Source organism: Gallinula chloropus (genome assembly GCF_964237585.1).
Source record: "Gallinula chloropus genome assembly, chromosome: 18".
Lineage (NCBI taxonomy): Eukaryota > Metazoa > Chordata > Aves > Gruiformes > Rallidae > Gallinula > Gallinula chloropus.
This window is the reverse complement of record NC_140103.1, coordinates 1227394-1249838: the sequence shown is the minus strand read 5'-3', so window position 1 is coordinate 1249838 and position 22445 is coordinate 1227394. Positions and strand designations below refer to the sequence as shown.

The window sequence follows — 22445 nt, the reverse complement described above, 5'->3', positions numbered from 1 at the left end:
CCAGTGAAAGGCAGCGCTGGCCGTGCTCCATCCTCCGTGCTCCATCTCGGGGCAGGTTTGGGCTGTGCTTCCCCCAGTGTGACACAGGACCCTGCTGGACACCTGCTGCCCTGGGAGGGACCCCTCCCCTCCCCTCCCTGCTGAGACCATCTCTCTTTTGCTTTAGGTTTCTGAGGAGGTTCTGGGTGACAGGCCCACAGCGCTGAGGCTCTTCCAACAGCCGAGAGGATGGAGGAGCTGGCTTCCACACGGAGAGCTGTCCCAGCCCGGGCAGAGCTGGCAGCCCTGCACTTCTTCCTAGCAGCGTGTGCGGCCCAAACCAAGGCAGGACTGGGGCAGTGCAGGGGTCTCATGAGGCTTCTGCTGCTGCTGAAGGCTGCCCCAGTCCCCCCCGGGGCAGGTACTCGCTGTGACCCCTGCCCAGCCTGGGGCTCCCTGCGGCTCGTGCCCCCACTGCTGAGACAGCCGAGCTCACGTGTGGCTGCTCTTGGCTCTTGTTTAACTTGGGGCACCTGGAGCAGGCAGCAGCCGTGCCCCAAATGTGTCCCCAGGCTCCTGTGCCCAGGAGGACGGCTGCCTCACCCAGTGCTGCTGCTGGCCCCACACAGCTCGACCGGGGCAGGGCTGGGGATGCTCCGAGTGGGAAGCACATGCACCAAGGAAGACAGGGCTGGCTTCAAGCCTTTTCTGAACCGGCTGACTGCAACAGCATCTTCTGCTGCTTAGGACAAACATCCTCTCCCTGCCCCTCCCCGGGGTCCTGCTTGACTAATGGGCTGAGGGTTCTGCTGTTCTCTGTGTCTGACTGGTTCTCCTGTAAACACCACCCTTTGCCCTCCCAAGTGTGTAGAGCACCTAAACCAACCCCCACCCCCCCACCCCGGTCCTTTTGCTGATTATGACAACAGTAAATGCTGATTTTAAAGGCACCCTCCTCTCCTCACTGCAGTGTACCCTGGGGAAGGGGTGCAGCAGAGTGCTGAGGCTCCACGAGCTGAAAGAAGTGTGGGGGAGGGCTTGGCTATGGTCTGGGGACCGGGACACTGGGGGGGTCCTCCTGCATCATTCCTTGGCCTCAGCCCAGTGTGGATTGCTGGGCACAGCAGCCCTGTGTGGCTCAGGAGCAGGGGGTGAGTGTGGACCACCACTCCAGGGATCAGTCAGCACCTCCAGCCCCGGGGCTGGGGAAAGCCAGGGTGTGGGGTGCTGCCCACCCTGAAATACAGACAGACAGGTCACCAAACGTACCGCAGAGCTCTGCCCTGGGCTTGCTCCCTGCCCTGGGGGCTCTCAGCCACAGCGACCACCAAAGGCTGCAGGAAAGATCCCAAGTGGAAGCAGCTCACCAGGACGTGGTGTCATTCATGGGCTCACTCACAAAACACACTCAGAGTCGCTATGGTGATTGCCAGCAGCTCTGAACCCGATCCTGAGCCACCAACGCTGCGCATCGTGCCACAGCAGCAAGTCCCCCCCCCAGCCACAGGGCCCCTGTCCCACCAAAGGATGCCTGTGGGCACCAGGGTCTCTGCTGTGGGATGGCTGGCTGGGCACCCCACCAGGAGGAAGGGTGGCACCAACAAGGAGGGTTGGAAAGACACCCATAGACGACAGAGTCTGCCTTCTTAAATGAACTGCAAAATTTATTACAGTGGTTTGCTCTTGACAAGGAAGTTGGTAACCTCCTGCCTGGGAAGGAAGGGTGGGGAGTGGGGAAGGGGAGGGATGAGAGGGAGGAAAGGATGTGAGAGACAGAGAGAGACACTTAAGGACACTTTTCATTTTCTGAAAATAAAACATCTTTTACCTCCCAGACCATTTTCTCCAGTTCTTGAAGTTCACAAAAAGAAGAGGGTGAAACCGAACCACAGACTTGAGGAGGAAAATGCACAAACATGTTGAAAAGCAGAGACAAACATGCTCTTCTGCACCTAACAAGCTTCCACACACCCTGCGGCTCCGGGCGCAGCCTCTGCGGCTCCTCAAGGCACCGGCTCTGCCCAGAGCCAGGCAGGTGACATCCCCGCTCCAAACGAGGAGCAAACCCCACCAAGGACCCCAACCAACCCCTGCTGCACTGGAGGAACCCCGGGGGGGGTGGGTGCTGGGGGGCCACAGTGGGTTGCCCAGCTGTGGCAGCAGGGCAAGAGGAGAGGATGGCTGGGACTAAGAGAAAGCAGCAGCAGGCATCCAGCACGTCCCAGACTGGGGAGTTGCAGCCCCCCTGAGCTGCCCAGCCCAGTCTCTGAGCCCCAGTCCCACAGCAGGGCACAGCTCTCTGCTTGTGGCTTTGTCACAGCATCAGCTGTCACCAGGGGACACACCAGAGCGCAACAGCAGATCTGGGGGCTCAGCTCAGCGCAGCACGGGGCAATTCTTATTACTCCTTGCTCATGCACTTGAGCAGGTAAATGCAGGGGGGGCTGCAAAGCCCCCCAGATCTCCCAGGCCCTGGAACACATCCAGGCATGGGAGCAGCTCTGGGCTCTCTGTAGCCTGGACCTGGTGCTGCCTGGGACCTGGAGTGCAGGGGCTGGACCCCGCACCTCCCTCCCCCCACTGCCGCTTTGCCAGCATCCCCTGCAGGTAGGAAGGGGAGAGGGACTGTCCCCTGCCCCATCCTGCCCCTCGGCTGCTCTCCAGACACTGCCTGGACAGGGCTGGGAGCCGCAGCGAGGCAGGACACCTTCCTGGGGCCACCACGTCCTTGTGCTTTGGGAACCAGTTCCACCCACTGTGCCGATGCTGCTGGGGCACCGTGACCTGCAAAGCTTCCCAGTCACAGGGATGCTGCACTGGCACCGATGGGGGAGCAGCAGGACTGTGGACCCAAAGCATCCCAAGGACAGTGGTACAGCTGTGGTACAGCTCCTGGTACCACATCTCGGAGCCTCTGCAGGAAAGTGTCCTGACCACAGAGACCCGTGGGCTGCCGGCACCACAGCTCCCACAGGCTGTGAAGCCACAGCCAGTTCCCCCAGCACTGCCAAAAAGCATCAAAGCTGAGGGCTCAGCGTTGCCCCTCTCTGCCTACCTTCGTCCAGGGCAGCTGTGGGATGCAGAGCAGGAACTGGCACTGCAGGGAGTCAGGAGCAGGGACCCTGGCACAGTCCCAGTGTGACTGCGTGGGGCTGACGTCTTCATCTCTAACCCCAGCCCAGGGATTCTCCCTGGCTCCTGCAGAAGTCCATTTCTCTGCCCTGGTGCCTGGGGACACACCAACTGTCACAAAACCGCAACCCAGAGTGGGGGGGTTCACCCCACCTCTCCCCTGCCCGGTGCACGAGGGGCCCTGAGACATGGGGCAGGGTTGGGTGAGGGATGGCAGCGATGGAGAAACAGCTGGTAGGAGCAGCAGGATAGGAGCATAAATAGGAGAAAAGCCTGGACAGGCTTTACCCTTCCTTCACGCTGCAGAGCCGGGTGAGGCAGGCGACAGGTTGAGCACCGGGTGCGCGGAGGGGCCGATGGGGTGGTCTGGCAGCCAAGCCCACGGCCCCGCAGCCATCAACCGTCCTTGCTGCGTATTCAAATAAACCATCTGGGGCTGTTCCAATAGTACAGGTTAAATAGCATCACTGAGAGAGGCGGGGTGGGGGGGCAGCACCGGCCCGCCAGCCCCGGGCACGCATCCTGCCCCTGCCGTGCCGCCGGCAGCGCCGGGTTCCACCGGGTCTGCACTCAAGTCCGCTTGGCGTGCAGCATCTCGATGAGGAGGTTGTTGCAGGGCACCTCCCCGCTCAGGTGCTTGTGGTACAGGTACTCCTCTGCCTGCATGCTCAGCGCCCGGACCTCGGCCAGCCGCAGCAGCAGCTGGCGGAACTTGTCTGTGGAGTGGGGGTAGTGGCACACCGTGTACTCCAGCAGCGCCGCGTTGGCCTTCTCCTGAGCGTCCTTAGCCAGCGTGTGGTTCTCCAGGTACTTCACGTCTGCAAAGGGACGTTCAAACCGTGCCGCTCCTACATGTGCCCCACCTGTACTGTTCTGTGCTGGGAGGAACCCTCAGCTCCCACACCAACACCCCTCGTGCGGGAGAGCACAGCACAGGAAGGCCCATGCCCGGCTCCTGCCTCCCTGGTCTCCCCCAACCCTGAGGATGGAGACCTAAAGCCCCCTTGGCAGCAGAAGGGCCCGTGCCCCCTCAGAAAGCTGCAAAGCTGAGACTCATCACCAGCTGCACCCGAGCACAGGGAGCGCTGCCATCAGCCCCCTCTAATTCCTGAAGGTCGGGGAAGCGGCTGAATTAATTCCCTGATAAACCTCATCTTTCCAACGCAGCAACAGGGCTCACCAGCCTGGAAACCCTAATCCTCCACACCCTGCCAGGGCTGCAGCAGCTCCCCATAGCCCCTCTGGTCAGCCCAGCTGCCTGCGGAGCAGGCACAGCAGCACCCAGGCAGAGGCACAGCACTGAGGACCACAACTCATGACCCCCAGGGCTGCAGCCATGGCAGAAGGCGACAGCAGGGACAGCCCGGGATGGCAGCTCAGGGTTTCCTCAAGCTTTCAAAGCAGCCTAAGCTGGGATCTGCCCTCCAAGGGTGCTGCCTGGGCACCCAGGGTGCTAAAAGTGCTCTGGGAACCACACACTTGTTCCCCAGCTCTGCAACAGCCCATGAACAGTCCCTGCACGCAGGTTCCAGCTGTGCTCTGCCCTGTCAGCTGGCCACAGCTTCACACAGGGGTATCTCAGCACCCACCTATGGGAGACCTCGCCGCAACCCCCAGCACTGCACCTGCTCAGGGAGAGATGGTGCAGAGATTTACTGTCCAGCACGGAGGGACCCGGCCCCACCACGCTCGGGTACCAGCACCACCAGCTCTGCTGCCCGTGTCCCCTGGCTGCTGACACACAGCCAAACCCTGGTCTGTGCTGGCAGCCCAGAGACGTGCCGCCCACCAGAACAGGGAGAGGTGGGCACAGGCCCTGGCCAGGTGTCGGGGGGTATTTCTGGCTTTCAGCCCCAAATAAGAGGGGACCCAAACATGGTTTTGACCCAGAAGGGCCCCTCCCACAGCCCAAGGGCTGAGCAGCAGTTGGGAGGGAGCAGACAGGACCCCAAGTGTCCGGTGGGAGTGTCTATGACCCCCACACTGCTCCCTTTGGGGGGCCACAGGACTAGGGCTGCTCCAGCCTGGCAAAGCTGGCAGACCTCAGGCAGAGCCCAGGGAGCAGCAGGAGGGCTGGGGGGTGCCTGGGGAGACCCAGCCTCCGGCCATGCCCAGGGCTGGGCTGCGTGGCACCGCACAAAGCGCCGCAGGTCATGCCAAGATGCACTTTATCAGATCACTCTTCCCTTTTCACTCCTGCAGCACATTTGCTCCTATTGTGGCCGTCTCCCTTCTACCCGGCTTGTTGTTATGAAATCTCTTTATCTGCATAAGGTTATTGTGCATGTCATTAAAAAAAAAGAAGTTATATTGATAAATGTCAAATCTATCCCCTGAGTTGGCTCAACAATAGCTAGTTCTACTCGATGAACTCACCTGGTTCTCTGAAAGACCCTATTCACTGTTTAATTGAATATTTGAATAATCTTTTCATTCCTGCAAGGAATAAAGAATGTTGTCCAAATAACATTGACTCACTTCATTTAGAGACACTGCAGCAGTTGCAAAGACTGTCCTGTGACAAAGCCTCCCATCACACATACAGATATGCCTGGGATTATTTCTATGCCCTCAAGTGTTCTTCCTATTCACAGCTCCTTTTGTTTGGGAGAAGCTGCTGATAAATTGCAAACGCTTAAGGGAATGTGGGCTATAAAAGCCTCTCTTCCTCCCCTCCCCAAGAGTAGCTGCTTCATGAATGTAAGTCATGAAATCGAATGATAGGTCAATCCATTAAGGCTCTATTAAGCCCTTCTGTAGAACAAAGCTAACCTGTGCCGTCCTCATAAATATTGCTATTTTGAGAAGCCCTAATTTTAATTAAATCTCTTTACCTGCTCAGGAGAGAAATCTATTTAGAACTCAAATGGCAGCTCTTGTGAGCGGGGCTTGGCTTTGATTGTGCTGTGGCAGAGTGGTAAATGTGGAAATTCTCTTGTTAAAGGCAATTACATCCTGCACATAATACACAATCCCATCCTCTACAGCTGAGCCTGCGAAGGGCAAATTACTCCAAGTGAGCTCTGCAATATGGAGAGAAAAAGTTGGATTTGGGGCAAAATTATGTCTGGGAAAATAGAGCTGTGTGATTCCGTGCCTCCCCTGAACACTGCTGCTCCGGGGAATCGGCACAGCAGCCGTGGCTGCAGGGGCTGTGGGGTGACCAGCCCTCCCAGTTTGAGCCTGTGGGGAAGGTCCCAGCTCAGGGCAGAAGCCCGCTAGGCTCCTTGATTCCCCAGCCCAGGCACTGTTTGTGCCACAGCTTATCACTGCCTGAACAGCAAATTATCGTATCCCACTTCTCTGGATTTCAAAACAGCTCTGGAAAAAGAGAAAGCTGCAGGTGCAGGATGGAGCAGCAGCGTGGCTCCTGCACTCCACAACACCCACCTGCCCAGGGCACCCACCACTGCCAGACCTGCCTGATAATAGGGAACTCCTCCAGAGCAAACCCAACCCAAGACAGTGGGTCCTTGAGGCTGTACTGGACCTGACCCAGCCCCTCGGATGGGGGAGCAGATTCCCACTGCCTGCAGCAGTCAGTGCTCCCACTTAACCCATTAACCCTGTGGCTGTGCTGCTCCTGGAGCAGGCATCAACACATCAGGCTCTCCAGGCCTCCCCTGGATGGGACCCATGGTGCACAAGTGCAAACAGAGGTATTGGGATGGGGATGGAGACAGGGCTGCCCTGAGCAGGGCTCGCTGTCCCAGCTCAGCACCCAGACACCGCGGGGACCCCAGCACAAGTTTCCCTGGGGACATTCCCGTTGCTGCCCCGTCTGGGTCCGTGCAATTAGCAGCAGCCAGGGAGGTGTGGAAGTGAAGCTGCCGCAGCGGCAGAGGTGCGAGCCAGGAGCACAGCAGCCAGATGAGTCCCCTGCAAGCCCCACTGCCGCCTTCATGCCAGCAGGTGAGATGTCCTGCTGGGACAGGACTGAGGACAAGGTGTCAGCACCAGTAATGAAGGTGGCCAGGCACCCTGGGGTCCCCACCGCGGTGCTCAGCACCATGCACAGCCCTGCCATGGACTGAGATCTCTCTGATGGGACTCTGGTGGGTGTCCCTGCCTCGGGGTGATGCCCAGAGGACAGGGAGACGCGCCCTGACCGCTGTGGATGGGAAGACGCTCCCCATGGGGGTGGCAGCGAGGCCTGGGGGGAGCGGGGCAGGATCAGGGGTGCACAGCGCCGCAGGCCCAGGCGTGGTGTGGTGCTGGCAGCAGCTCCTGTGTATTTTGTCTAGGTGAGGCAGGAGCGTGTGAACCCGCCGCCTGGGCCTGACGGAGCGCAGCCTAATCAGGAGCCACACGCAGCCCTGCCCGGCCGCGGTGGCACAGGCCTCTGACGCAAGGCCCGGGAGATAGGGCCCCGGGCCCGGCTCTGTCAACACGCCTGTTTTGCCCTGGCCATATCAGCCGGTTGTTTCCCTCCCAGCGCAGTGGGCAAGTGCCCAAAACAGGCTCCTCTCTGCCAGCAGGTTTGGAATGTCCCAGGAGGCCAGGGCAAAGCCACCCCCGCCGTGGGAGACCTTTAGCATCCCCCACAAGGCAAAGGAGCCGGCAGATCCCAGCCCTTGCTCCTGCCCCTCATTAAAACCTCCTGGGTCGCACATAGTCACAGTACCCAGCACGGCTGAACCCCGGCATGCGTGTGCTCCTCAAGCCCCGCTCCCTCCTCCCTGCCCCAAGACCCCGCAGCACCACAGCCACGACCCCCTCCTCCCAGTGCCCCCCATGGGAACGCTCACCGAGGCTGAAGAGGATGAGGAACTTGAGGCAGACGAACTCCTGCCGGTCCACCTGGAGTGCGTGCAAGTGTAGGACCAGCTCCTGCGCCCGCAGCACCAGCGTGTTCAGGATGGAGCCCGCCTGGGCCGCCACAGTCGACATGTCCACCTGTGGGGACAGGGACGGCATCAGCCACAGCTGTCCCAGCCCCCCCAAACCCGCTGCAGGGGACCCCCACACAGGACAGGACCCAGGCACCAGCCCACTGCACCAACTGGGGATTAGGGGCATTAAAGCGATGGCTGGTGGGCGCAACAAGAACCCTGTTTCTCCAGCCCCACATAAAACAGGGGGGTCCTTCACAGAGCACTGGCATCACAGGTGCCCACCTCTCCCAAAACCACCCCAGGGAAGGAAGGGGCCCTCCCTCGTGCCCTGTCTCTGCAAGTGCAGGTGTGGCTGTTGAACTTCCATGAGAAACTGCTGTCTCCAGAAGCAGGAGCTGGATCCTGGGTCGGGATGGGATGGAACATTACAAGCAGTCCCAGAACGCAGCAGAGACAATCTGTCTGCCCTGACTAGGTCAGCAGTGCTCAGCCAGAAGGAAGCCAAAAGTCACCCCTGTACCCCCCCTGCTCCAGCCCCACTGCCCGGCCACCACCACCCCAACCACAGCGGCCCCTGCACTCACCTCCTGGCCGGTGACCAGCAGCATGCTGTGCTCCTTGCCGTGCTGCAGCTGCCGGTAGACATGGTCAAACACCAAGAGCTCACTCCAGCAGTTCTGCAGCAGCTTCATCTGGTCACCCACCTGAAACACAGCCAGAGCAGTGTGCTGACACCCATCACCCAGGGCCACCCCAGGCTGACAGGAGGGGGCCAGGCTGCCCTAGTCCCCACACCACTCCTCCAGCCCCCAGCTCTGCATTCAAGGGTGCACCCCACACTCCAGCAATGCCTTGGCACAGAACATCAACCTCTGCCTTCCCCTGAAGCCCCCAGGTCCCCCATCCACAGAGCCCCACCTTGCCCCAGGTCTGTTTGTACCCACCTTTGCTGCCCAGTCCATTACAGGAAGGTGCCAGGGGCATCACTCACCTCCCTTGGGAGCCCAGCTCCTCCAAATGGGACAGGACCCTGTCCCTGACCCCCACAGCCTGGAAAAAGCCCAGGACTTGACTTTTTAAATTATTTTTCTTTTAGGAGCCTGAACCCCACTTCACTAGACCCTCCTCAACCTCTCTCACACACCTTTATAAGTGGAAATTGCAGCCTGACTGTGATTAAGCTCTTCATGAGGAGCTGCTGTATCCAATTAATGAAATGTTAATTGCAAAGCCCTGGTTTGTCTCCTGGTTCCCATGTCTGCCCATGCTGGCATGTAACTGGGTTCCCCCCCCCTTCAGCTCCCTGCTGATCCCATGGGTCCTCTCTGGCCCTCCCTCCACGGCGGGTGGGAGGAGAGGACAGCGAATGACACACGTGTGACCATGTGCACGTTTACATGTGTGCTGGTGTGTAGGTGCTGGCACAGGTACCAGCGTTCACAGCCACTGCCTCCAGTGAGCAGCTCGGCCCGGGACATGACCTGCCCCGGCCTCTGCAGGGAAAGCGGGTGGGCTGCAGGCAGCGGCGGCCCCGGGCAGGAGAGCTGCCAGCACCAGCAGCTGTGCTTGGCAAAACAAAAAGCCCTGCCCGGCCCCCATGCCAGGAGTGGTGGTGAGGTGTGGGGCACACTGCTGTCCCAGCTCAGGGTGGGATGGCAGCAGACATGACACCCAGCTGCCATCCCCACCGACAGCCACCACGCGTCACCAGCTTCATCCCCTCACTGCTGCTCTCCAGGGGACCCTCGGGCCTATCTGCAAAGAGGTGAACCCCCACCCTGCCCAGACGACCCCCTCTGCCACAGGGCTGGGGTTGGGAAGGGCCGGGGGGTGTCTGTAATACTTCCACACAGAGCAAATCCGGCGCCGGCAGAAGAGCTCTGCAGTGTCATTGTGCTCTCTGCCTCTAATAGCAGGAAGACAGATGCAGCATCACAGGGCTGGATAATACCCTCGTTCTGCTGAGGCCGCTGCAATAACCCAGTGCTGGGAGATTGCAGGAGGAATAGAAAGCAGATGAGAAAGAGCTTTATGGTCTCGGAGCCCCACGCTCCCCGTGAGCTGCTGGGATTTGTCTCTCCAGTGCAGTGGGTGGTGAGACCCAGACGTGCAGCGAGGGAGATGCGGCGCAGAAGGCGGTGAGAGCGGCTGGGGCTGTACTGCCAGGGGCTGTGCTGCCCAGGGCTGTGCTGCCCACTCCTGCCCCACAGCCCAGAACCTGCCTGCAGGGAGGTGCAGGGGGGCTGCCGAGGCCGCCCCATCACCCAGGCGGTGCCGGAGCCGCAGCCTGTGGCCCTGCTGTACAGGCCGTGCGGTTTCTGTTCGGCTGCTGAACAAAGAACTGGGGAAAAGCTCATTCTGCATCAAAACAAAATGGAGATTTCTCTGCGTTCTCAGTGACCTCTGCCCCGAGCCGAGCAGCTGGCCACAAGCACCGCCAGCCCTCGCTGCGCCGTGACAGCGCGCTGCCAGCCCCGCCGCACGCTCCTGGCCAGTGCCGAGCTCCTCCGCTCCAGCTGAGCTGGGGCGTTGTTTTGGAAGCTCCTTCCTGTGCCTCATTCCTGAGCAGGATGAGCTCCTGTCTCGGAAGAGACAGAAGAAGGAGTCTCCTCTGAAAATGTTTTTTTTTTAAATGTCTACTTTCACCAAAAGGAAGCGTCTGGACAATTCTCGAAAGTCTTTCCTTTCTTTAAAAACAACCAAGCAGCTTCCCCCAAACTCCTCCGGGGGGCTCAGACCTCCCCCCCCCAGAGCATCTCCTCACACCCCCTCAGCGGCAGGGTTCACCCACTGCGCCTGCCCCATGGCTGCTCCCCCGTGCCACGGCCCTTTCGCAGGAGCATCGCCATGTGCCGGAGTCACGCAGCCATGGCATGGAGGGGGTGTGGTTGGGAATGGGATGGGACAGGCTGGGAGCTCTGGGGGCCTGGCAGGGCTCAGGGATGGCTCCAGAGACCACAGTCCTGTCCACACACAAGCACCAAGCTGGGCATCCCCGGGTTGGGGTGGCAGTGGTCATCCCCCCCCAACGGTCCCACTCCAACAGCCTGGCTCCTCTGTAAGAAGGCTCCTGGCTGGAGACCCCCCTCCCCGTGCCCAGGGGGCAGAGGGTGCTACTGCACAGCCACTCAGAGCCCTCCAGCCTCCCAGCGAGGCAGCTCGCACACACACTCGCCTTTAAAAGTTAAGCAAAGGATCTTCCTCTTTTAATGTCAAGGCTTTCCAAGGGAGAGCTGTATCAAGGACCTGATGCAAGCTGTCTTTGAGAGGTGATTTTTTTTGAAAGCAAGCATTTAACCCATTCATAAAACGCAGCAGCAAGATGCTGCCGGTGCTGGGTGAGCACCCCCATGCTGCTGGCTGCCCAGGGCACACTGCTGCTGGGGGCCACAGAAAGGTTCCCTTCCCTGCAGCACACGGGCTGGGGGCAGGAGGGAAGGCAGTGTGTGTGGGGGCACTGACAGCCCAGCCACAGGGCTCCCAGGCCCGCTGTGGGTGTTGGTTTAAACCTCCTGCAACCCTCTCTTGTGGATTCATAGGCACGAGGAGAGGAAGCCCCTGGGAGTGTTGGAGCTCCCCAAAATGTGCCCAAGCCTCAGGACCCCAGAGCCAAACCCCCATGGGGATAGCACAGCCCCACTGTGCACGCTGCTCCCTGCACGGCTGGTCCAGGACATCCCCCACCTTGGGTACTGCTCTCTGCCCTTCCACACCTCTGCAGCATCATGAAGCAGAGACCCACCAACAATCACTGCTTTGCTGGGAGCCCTGGGAGGGTCCCAGGACATCCATCCCCAACCTCTCCCTGCCCGGTGTCAGCACGCCACCAGCACAAGGATGCTCAGATGCCCCTGATCACCAGTACAGGATTTGCCCCAGCAGCTCCTCGCAGGTGCACAGCACACACCAGTGCTCCCAGCCACAGCCCGGGCAATTACTGGGTGCGAGCAGGACCCGTCGCCTTGGCTACCGAGAAGTGCGAAAGTGGATTTCCATCCGCCAGCCACCCGCAATCGAAACCCCACACAAGGCTGAGGTGTTGATGGTCAATGCAGGTCCCCACCTCCCTGCCCAGAGACCACCACGATGGGCACCTTAAAGCACAAAACCCGCCAAGGCGAGTGCAGCAGCACCAGCATCTCATCTCCCAGCTGGCAGAGCGCGGTGCTGCCATGGGCTGCAAGGCTGTGTGTGCACCCTGGCTCTGCACGTGCTCCCGGGGCGAGGGCAGGGCTGCGCCAGCCGGGATGGCAGCAGGCAGGGAGAGCTGTCACATTTCCCCCAGTGCACAGGATGCTCAGCATTGCTGCAGCATCCCCGACCAGAAGGAGATTTTAAATCTGCCAAAAACTCTCTGGCTGTTGGCCAGGAGATGGGGTCAAGATGACCCACACACGCTGAAGGCAGAGAAGCGACTGACTACAAATAGACTTCACCGGGGCTCTGGGATCTCTATGGAGAAGCACAGGAGAGGAGCCCCACAGCCAGACCCACAGGAACCCCTCAGCCCATGGGAACGGTGTGGCCCTTAGTTTACCTCCCCCCCCACTGCCACTGGAGCTTGCTGGGGTTTGCCCTGGCCCCAGGGCGAGGAGGGGACCCACATCCACCCCCTCCCCACAGCTGCGCCGTGCCCCCCCACAGGCAGCAGGGACCCGCTGCACACCCAGCCCGGCCTTAGGGCTGGAACCACGGCAATTTGTTTAACATTCCTGGCTGCTCATCCCAATCTAAAGGTCACTGCACCCCTGTGTGCATGATATTTACATGGACACATGGCAGTAACACCTATACACACCAGACACGTGTGTATAAACCCACCCAAAGCCAGGCCCAGCCTGCGTGTGCAATGTGCGTGTGCACACACGCTTTCCTGCCCGTCTCTCCCCAGATATATATAAAAAAATTACATCTGAAAGGACAAAGTTGCCTGAGACTCGCGACCCAGCAAAATATATTTCACCCCCAGCCCATATTTTTCTTCCTGAAGAGATGCTGCAAATCTTCCCTCAGTCCTGACACATCTCATCTAGACTCAGTTAAAGTTCGTATTTATGGGCGTCAGCACTGACCTCTTCCACCTCCGCCCGCGCGGCCTCGCGCCGCGGCTGCCTGGCCGGCCCTCGATAAACAAGCGGGCCCCCAAATCCCCCTCTGCTGCTCGGCATTATTAGTCTTGCCTCCGAAGGCCAGCGCAGTCCGTAATTCTCTGCCTGGTGACATGAGATGAACGCGGCGACATCAGTCTCCCCCGGCGGATTGGCATGGGGACCCTCGTTTGTCAGTGGCAGACTGACAGAATTACTGGCCCTTAAATGAAACGATATATCTGGGAAGTTAAATCTGTTCTCAATCTGACTGCCCCGCGCCAGCGGGCGGACGTGGCGTGCGAGCCGATGTCAAGAGGCCATTAGCCCAGCTCCCCCCCTGCTCCTTCCCGGGGTGCAGCGGTGGAGCCAGGGCCTGGGGGGACACACACATTCTCCCCAAGGGCCCCCACTCCGGCCACCCTGTGCTCCGTCTGCCTCTGCCCCTCGCCTAGTGGGAATGGGGATGGGAAAGGGAATAGGAGAGAAAACGGGAATGGGAATGGGAATAGGAACAGGACCTGCTAGCCCCAGGGGAACCCACTCCTGCTCTCCTTGGGCAGGGAGCAGAGGCTGGTCCCTGCATCCCCAAGGGTTTGCTCCCTCCTCTCCAGGCTCCCTGCAAGGCCCCGGTGAGAAGCCACAGAACAGCCCTGCAGCAGGAGCACGTGGGTCCTGGGAGTGTTCAGGGAGGGGATGCCGTGCACAGTGGGCATCTGCCTGATCCCCCTTCTCACCTGCCTGCTTGGCATCAGCCTAGCACACTGCCCTGGAGCCATGTCCCAGCCCAGCACCCTTCCAGCCTGGATACCTGCCCTCGGCCAACAGCCCTTCCCTGGCCAGGGATGGAGACCATCGCCTTGGCACAGACGTGAGGCAGGGCTGCTGTCATCCCTGGCTCTGAGGAGCCCGGAGCACACACAGCAGGGCTGCCTGTAGGACAGCCATCAATCTCAGAGACCGCCGTTTTACTCAGTGAGTGGGCTTTAGGGTGAGGCTGTAAACGCTGCACTAGCAGGAGTTCATTTACCGCCCCAGCAGCCATTGGCTTTTATGTGCCCAAAGGAGCAGGAGTGGAGCTTGAGGAGCTGCTGACCAACTCCTGCTTCCCCTCCACCTCTCTCCATGTGCCCAGGGGAAAGCCACCGCCCTGCGCCAGGGAGGATGTGCCGTGCTGGGCGGGCAGCGGGCAGCCCCGGCACCGGCCCCAGGGGGGACACACACAGAAGGGCCGGAGCACCCGGGGCTCGGCGGGAGCCAAGGCCAGCCACAACCACCCTTTCTCACGCTCCCTCTGGAGTCAAGGCAGGACATGGCGTCCTGCAGTCCCCGGCCCTGCGAGCGGCTGGAAACCCGCCCCGTGCAGCAGCCAAAGGCTCAAGGCCCAGGGGTGGCAGGGGTGGCCGGGGATGCCCAGCCCAGCTCCCCTCCCTGCGGCACCACGTCCTGGGCATGGTGGGTGACATGCCCCGCTCCTGGTGGGACGCTGGTGGCCCTGCCCAGGTGAGGCCTCTGGCACTGTCCCCCCACACGTGGAGCGCCCGCCGACACGGATTCACACGGAAACAGCCTATTTTGGTGGTGCAATCAGGCTGACAATGGAGCTACAAGGCTACATGGCAATGCCGCCGGGAGCTGAATTCCCACTGTTTACAATATCTCCTGCAAAACAACGGCCACCCTGTTCCCAAAATCCAGGCTGGACACTGATATGATTGAAATGAGCCCGACCCACCCCCACAATGCTGTTTCCTGACACTGTTCTGGCAGCTGGGGGCTATTTTGAGCCACGAGGCTCTGCCACACTCGATCCCATGGCACCGTGCGGGGTGGGCATGGGGAACAGCCTGGCCCCATCCCAGGGCACGCTCCCCACAGCCCCATGGGAGGAGGGTGCCTCTGGCCAGCGCTGGGTAGCTTGGAGCATAGGAAGGCACCTGAGTGTCCCAGCTGCTCTGGGACACAGCTCACTGGGCTTTGGCCACATTGCAAATTTTTTTCTCCCCTTTTTGCACCAGTTTGGGAATCTCAGGTCAGCCCAGGACACGACTGGTAAAGGTCTCAAAGCTTGGCAAGGTTTGCAGCACAGCAGAGTCTGCCCCAGACCTGCTAACGCACCTCTAGGCCCCAGTAAGTACGGGGGGGATGTTCTAGCTGGGATGGCCCAGGGAGCGGGCTCAGCACCACAGCTGCGGGCTGCTGGCAGCAGAAGTGGCGCTGGTGGTGTCCCCTGCCCCGGCCAGCCCTGCCCCGACTGCCTGCTGCTAATAGGCACCTACCTGACAGCATCGATTTTCCTCCCAAAGGAGGAGAGAATTGTCTCAACTATAATTCCTCAACGTTACATTTTTCAATTATATCTTGAGCCTGACACAGCAGTCACTCTGCCGGCGATTGCCTCACACCTGCCCCCACCGTGATGAATCTGAAATCATTAGCCCCATGGCGACAGCGGGAATTGCTCCGGCGCTGCCTCCAGCCGCGCGGGGAGCGGGACGGGGCTGCACCAGCACATCAGCAGCGACGGCAGCCCCAGGCCCGTGCCCACGGGCATTGCCCCATCCTTAAGGCATTCCAGCCCCAATCCTACCTGCCTCCCACAGCCTGACCCAGCGCAGCATCCTTCCCCCCCTTGCCCAGGGTCCTACCTCCAGCTCCTTGAAGAAGATGCAGCTCCGTGCCCACTCCACGATGGAGAAGAGGGTCTGGTCAGCCATCTTGCACATGAGGCCAAAGGTGCTGAGCTTCTCATGCCGGCCTTTGCCTTGCTCTTGCTGCAGGCAGGCCAGTATCCGTGCCTTCACCTGCGCCTCGTCGGGCTCCAGCTGCAGCAGCTTCAGGATGACCTCCGGGATGTCGGGGGGCGAGCTGCTGGGGTAGGTGTCTGGGTACATGTAGGTGGGCACAGACTCGTGCGCGGTTGTGTAGTGGTCGGGGTACTCGGACTTGATGGTGCGGTTGGGGAAGGAGGAGTAGTGGTAGCCAGCCAGCGGCGCGTGGCTGGGCACAGTCATTCCCAGGGAGGGTGTCCCGTAGGGGCTGCGCTCGTAGTCGACAGGCGTCAGGGCAGCAGGGTTGGGCGGCAACGACTTGGACATGGCGTGGATGCTGTGGATGGTGGAGGACAGGCTGTAGTCGTTCTGCACCGGGGACACAATCTGAGGCACGGTCTCCAGCTTGAAGCCGCTGGCACGGATCAGGGCTTTCTTCTGCTGCTTTAAGGCACGGTCCCGCTTGTACATGGGTCCAAACTTGTTCCTGCCTCCGCGCATCCGGTCGGCACGAACGGCTGGGGGCAGAGAGAGGGCAAAGCTGCAGTGAATCCGCATGGAGGGATCCCACCACTTCCCCATGGCATGGAGAAAATAAACAGGGGGGTGGGAATTGGTGGCCAAGCAGGGCTGGGGACAGGAGGGAGACATTCCCAGGCAGCTCCCAGAGGACTGTGCCACTCCCAGCCCAGCCGTGCACACCAGGGGCACGACACAGCAGGTTTGGGGGTCTGGCCCCAGCTCTTGCCTTGCTGGGGTCACCTTCAGAGCCGCTGGGAATTGCAGGGAAGGAAGAGACATTCAGCTTCAACCATGAAACTGGCTGGGGGACAAAGCAGTTTGCATCCTTCGTGGGTTCAAGGGACAGCCATGAAGCCTGGGCAGACAAGGGCACCCAACACCCACTTTGGATTTTATGACGCCTGACCTGGGATTTCCCTCTTTATGCAGAACCTGAGACCCCACAGCCCCCCAGGTCCCTGCTTCACCCACATCCGGGCTGCAGACCTCTGCCCCCTTACAGGCAGGTCCCACCCAACACTCTGCACCCCGCAGCAGGGCTGTGCCAGCTTTTGGGCAGGAGGCTGCCCATCCGTGCCAGGCATCACCTACGGCTGAGGAGCGCTGCTGGAGTGTCCCACTGGGAGAAGGGGGGCACTCTGATGCCTCACCACAACGTCTGGCTGCAGCAAAGCAGATGTTCCTACTGAACCCCAAAGAAGCCCAAGAATGTGTCAGCACACAAGGCAGCAGGTGCTTCTCTGCAGCAGGAGCCTGTCCCTCCTCACCGCCCCACTGTGCTCCCGGGGCGGGGGGGGGGCTGCTGCCCTGACCAACCCTTGGAAGAGCATCAGCTCGCTGTGAGCTGGATGGTGGTGGGGAGGGATGGAGAGGAGTGTGCTGCCGAGCGCAGCCTGCAGACTTCGCATCAAAGAGGAAAAAAACCCCAACCCTCTGCTAGTTCGTGTCCCTGCTGACAGCAGGAGGGTCTTGCTTTTGTGTCTCAGCAGTTCCCTCTGCCTCTCCCACCTATTTATCCTGGGGCTGCTGAAGTGGCCGGTGCCCCGTGGGGAGCCAGAGCAGCACCTCCACTGCCGAGGAGGGCTGGGAGCTGGGAACACAGCAGCAGGCTGGGAACACAGCAGCCTCAGCCAGGAGCAGCAACATTTCCAGGGCGAGCAGGAATGTGCTCCCTGGGGAGCCGCCCTGCACTTCCTCCCTCATTCTTTTTTCATGAAAACAGCATCTTGCTGGGAGCGGGGCGGCCAGAGGCATCCTCGGAGGTGGGGGGCTGCTGTGAACCCCCCAAACACACAGTCCTGAGAGCCTGCCTGCATGCCGCTGGGAAGCAGAGAGCTGCCCCAGGGCAGTGCCTAACTTCAGGGGTGCAGTCCAAATGTGTGTGTACCCCCACCAGGATCGGACCCCCCCTGTGATCAGGCGCTGACACGCAGCCCAGGCTGGCACTGGCAGGGCTGGAGTGCCTGGTTGCAACCCACAGCAGTGCTGGAGCACACCCAGCCCCAGTCTCCCACCCATGCAGTGATGTGTTTACACCTCCTTCGAGGCCTGGGGTGCAGGTCCCAAGCAGACCCCCCATGACCCCAGGAAAGGGCGCCCAGGCAGGGACCCCACTGGTGCTGCCTGCACCCCACAAGCAGTGGGAGGTGCTCACAGCCCAGCCTCACCAGCCCTCCGCAAGCGACAGCCAGCACCCCTCCTTCCCTCCCCCAGCAGGAACACAAAGGGAGAAGAGGCCTTTTAATTCCCCTCCTGCTCCTCTTTTCCTGCCGTTTGTGCCTCACATGGATTAGGAACAACTTTGCCATTTGCTGCATCCCAGCTGGCTGCCGGGAAGCCAGCACTGCACCCCAACCCCTGGGGAAGGGGCCCATGCTGAGTTGCTCTGGAAGCACCGGGACCCCCAGCATCCCTCTGACCAAACCACCAGCCCTCAGCCCTCGAGCCACACCTGGGGTGTGGGCAGCCGGCAGAGCAGCCGGCAGGAGCACCCCAAAAGCCCTGCAGCCCCCCTTCCCACTCCCTCTCGCTGCTGCAGTGCGAGCTGCCTGCCGAGCTCTGCCTCCCCTCGCCCACCTCTCCCACCCCGGGCAGGAGCATTGGGGGTGCCTGGGGGTGTCTGGGGGTGCAGACAGGCTTGGGCCAAGGCTGTGCTGATCTCCCCGACCAGGCAACATCCCCTCAGGCACTTCAAAGGGGGGGGGGGGGGACTGTCCCCAAAATCCATCATCTCGGGTTGGCTTTTGTCCTGTGGAGCTGGAGGCTCACCTTCCAAAGGTCACCTCGTGTTCCCTGCCATTTTTTTTTTTACCACAAAAGAGACAATTCCATGGGAATATCACCCTCGGCTGGGTGATACCCCCCTCCGGCCGCAGGACTCTGCAAAGGAGCCAACAGCAGGAAAATAAACAAAAAACCACAGCCCCATGGGCTGTGGGACTGGGGGAGCCTCACAGCGAGCAAAATCTGCAGCAAACAACCAAACCCTGCCCCTGCCTGTCCCCCCCTGCCCCTGCCTGCCTGCCCCCGGCCCCTCCAGCCCCTGCCCGGTGCTCCAACCCTCCCGCAGCACAGCTCAAAACTACTCGAGACCCACGGACGGATCGGGGGGCACCGGCGATCCCAGTGCAGGGAGGAGAGCAAACCTGGGATGTGTTTGGAGCCGGGGCTGGAAGCCAGCCCACGCCGGGAGTTTGCAGGGGCTGATTTTGCTGCTCGATGTTGTGTCTCACTCTGCTCGCAGGCGCTCATCCCGCTCCTGGAAGCGAGCGGCCGCTCTGCGAGTACACAGAGTACTTTGCGATTAACCCGCACTCTGCCCGGGGCGCCCAGGCGGGCGGAGCCCTGCGCAGCCCGGCCACAGGTGAGGGGCTCAGCCCGGCCACAGGTGAGGGGCTCAGCCCGGCCAGCACATCTGGCCGGCTTCATCCTCCCCGAAACGCAAACGAATTCAGGGGAGATGAGGCGGAGAGGTGGCTGGCTGTGGCGGCGGGGGGCTCCTCTCTGCTTCTGCTTCGCAGTCGCTGCCCAGCGATCTGTCCTCCCGAATGCGTTTGCCCGGCCTGTGCCAAGCGCTGCACAAACCGCAACACACAGATCGGGGATGCTGGGGCCCGGCTCTGGTACCTCAGTCGGGATCGACTCCTCCGACACGGACGAGGCGGTGGCCGGGGAGGCTGTAATTGCGCTCCCCAGAGCCAGACAACCCAGAAATCCGTTACAGCAAATGTCACCGGGAGGTGACACACAATTCGTGGTGGGTCTGCAGCAGTTTTATTGCGAGCCCCGTGATTTTTAACGTTTTCCTTAAGTCTTGGCTGCTGGAATTACATGTTTAAGGAAAACAATAATTTCTGCGCTATTTCCCAACCGTTCTCCCGGCAAAGAAAATCCTGGAAAGTTGAAGCCGCAGCAGCCAAAAATCCCCGGGAAACAAAACAAAAACAACCGGAGGAAAAGCCGGAGGCGCCGCGAAAAAACGAATTTTTGTTTTTCTGGGGAGGAAAAAACGGAATCGGAGCGGCCGCGACAATCACCGGCCCGGGGACACGGCGGGGACACCGCGACCGTCCCCGGGGCGACCGCGCAGCCCCGCCGCCGCCCCCTCCGCAGCCCCCGGCCCCGTCCGCGGAGCTCGGCCGTGCCCTACCTTCCAGGCGCATCCCCACGGCGAGGCACTTCTGGAAGCGGCAGTAGGGGCAGCGCTTGCGCTGGGTCTTGTCGATCTTGCAGTTCTGGCTCTCGGTGCAGGTGTAGTGCTTGTTGTTCTGCACCGTCCGCTTGAAGAAGCCCTGCGGCGGCGGCCAAGATGCGGCGGGAGCCGGTACCGGCATCCCGCCACCGGCATCCCGCCACCGGCACCCCGCTACCAGCACCCCGTGGTCCCCGCGCCCCGCTTCCGACGGAGGCTCCCCCCGCACCGCGCCCGCGTCCCGTCCCGCCGCCGAACGGGAATCCGCCGCTAACGAAAACGGGCGAGGAGCGGCCCGCGGCCGGCCCCGCTGCCCCGGCCCCCGCAGAGCCCCCTCCCCGCTCCCCGCACGGCCCCGGTCCCCGCTCCCCCGCGCCGCGGTCCCCGTGCAGCGCCGGTCCCCGCACGGCGCCGGTCCCGGCTGTCGCTCCCGCACGGCACCGGTCCTCGCGCGGCCCCAGCCGCCGTTCGGCGGCTCCCGCACAGCCCCGGCCCCGCACAGCCCCGGCCGGCTCCTACCTTGCAGCTCTCGCAGGTGAGCAGCCCGTAGTGGTACCCGGAGACCTTGTCCCCGCAGACCGGACAGAGCTCGTCCAGGTCCTCATCATAGGAATAGTCCATCCCCTCCGGCGGCCCTGCTGCGGGACAAGCCAGCGGGTCAGCGGGACGGGGCGGCCCCCAGCCCCTGCGCTGGGTGCGGAGCGGGAGCGCGGCGCGGCGGAGACCGAGCGGCAGGTGCCGGAGCCGGAGCCCTTTATAGCGCCTGGAAGAGCATCTCCATGTTGGTGCGGGCGAGCGGCCAGCCCCCCGGGGGCTGGGGAACCTCCTCTGGGGAGAGCGGGCTGCTCACGGCGCCGGGGACAGGGTGGGGGCGGAGGGACCTGCCAGCCCGGGGACACAGGGACACGGGGACGGGGCCGCGCTCTGCCCCGCTACCGACCCCCGGCTCGGCAGGCCCCGGCGGGCGGCGGGCACGGCACCGCGGCTCCGGGCAGCGGCCCCGGCCCGGGCGCGGGGGGCAGAAAGGGACCCGGGGCTGGGGACTTGGGGCTGGAGCGGCCCCCGAGGGCAGCGCCCTTGACGGCAGCTCCCAGGCCAGGGAAAGCAGCTCGGCCAGGCCTCTGGTGACCCCCGGGGATGGAAGGCACTGGGCACCTCTCTGCACGGAGGGCCACGAGACCCTCCCCACTCCCCCCGCGCCTGGTGGAGCCACCCCATGCCTTCCATGGGGAGCAACAAGCTCCCCACCTCCCCAGGCATCCAGCCCGCAAGCGGCAGTGCCAGCGTGTGACCAGGAGCACAATTAAACGTGTCGGAGCGAGAGGAGCACCCCGCAGCCGGCCCCGCTCCGTGCACAGCCCCCCAGACCCTCGGGTCCTGCCAGAACCACCCCTCTCCCCCTGCCCCAAGCAGCGCTGCCAGCCAGCGGCAGGGCAACAGTAGCATGAGTAGTGCTGGGGTGTGGGGCAGCCCCTGACACCTCCTGTGGGGCTGCTACTAACGAGGGGACAGTTCGGACCTTGCGCCGGCCACCCCACACGGAGAAGCCACTGCCAGCAGCAGGCTGGTCCGGCTGTCCCAGTCTTGTTCATCACCAGTCTTTGAGTCATTGCTCACATGGAGGGGCTCTTAGAGAGATGTTCCGTGGCAGCAGCAGGCAGGCGCAGCAGCACCCATCCTCCTGTTTGTCAGGACGCTCCCAGGCCACACGCTGTGGCCCAGGGACTTGGCTACAGAGAGCTCAAGGCTTCGGCACCGAGCTGGGCGCTGGAGCTGAACCCGTCCTGGCAGGGCTGATGTACTTGGTCAGAAGCGAGAGCAGAGGCACAGCCTGTCCCTGCACAGGAGCCTGCTGCCTGTGCAGCCCCAGGGACAGAGCTATGATTCGAGGTGTTCTGATGCCGAGGGAGCCGTGTGGAGGGCAGCAGTACGGGGCCCCCAAGGATGTGGGCCCCCAGAGCTCCCGCACGAAGGGGAGCTCATCCCACCCGGCTCATCCCGTCCATCTCATCCCACACAGCCGGTCACATACAGCTTGTCCCACACGGCTCGTCGCACACGGCTCATCCCACACGGCTCATCCTGCCCGGCTCTCCCCACACGCCCGCTGCCGCCCGCGGGTGCGCCGGGTAGGAAGCGGCGCTGGCAAGGAGATCGGCAAACAGGAAACGGGCTCGTCGGAGCATCGCTCCAGAGCCACCAGGAATCAAGCCCAGGCTAAGAATAGCAGCAGGGCAGCCCCTGGTGCGGGTCAGTTTGGCCGGGAAGGAGAGCCCCCAGCGCCGGCAGAGCCCCTCGGCCACGGCCCCCGCGCTCATCCCGAGCTCCTGGGGGAGCTGCCATCCGGGAAGAGGAGCCCCGGAGGGGCCGTGGGTAGGGAGAAGAGCCGAGCAAACACTGCGAGGAAGAAAAGTGACTGGGAGGTGAG

At 61.9% G+C, this 22445-nt stretch overlaps 1 protein-coding gene across 1 annotated transcript; it reads right to left on the bottom strand.

The window, feature by feature from the left end:
• Nucleotides 1-3681: 3681 nt before the first annotated feature.
• NR5A1 (nuclear receptor subfamily 5 group A member 1) lies at nucleotides 3682-20638 on the bottom strand (the record flags this gene model as incomplete). The annotated part of the gene is made up of 6 exons (XM_084272668.1): nucleotides 3682-3929; nucleotides 7860-8007; nucleotides 8531-8650; nucleotides 15682-16322; nucleotides 19976-20117; nucleotides 20537-20638. The coding sequence occupies 6 exons, from the start codon at nucleotides 20636-20638 to the stop codon at nucleotides 3682-3684; spliced, it is 1401 nt and encodes a 466-aa protein (XP_084128794.1).
• Between the last annotated feature and the right edge of the window lie 1807 nt (nucleotides 20639-22445).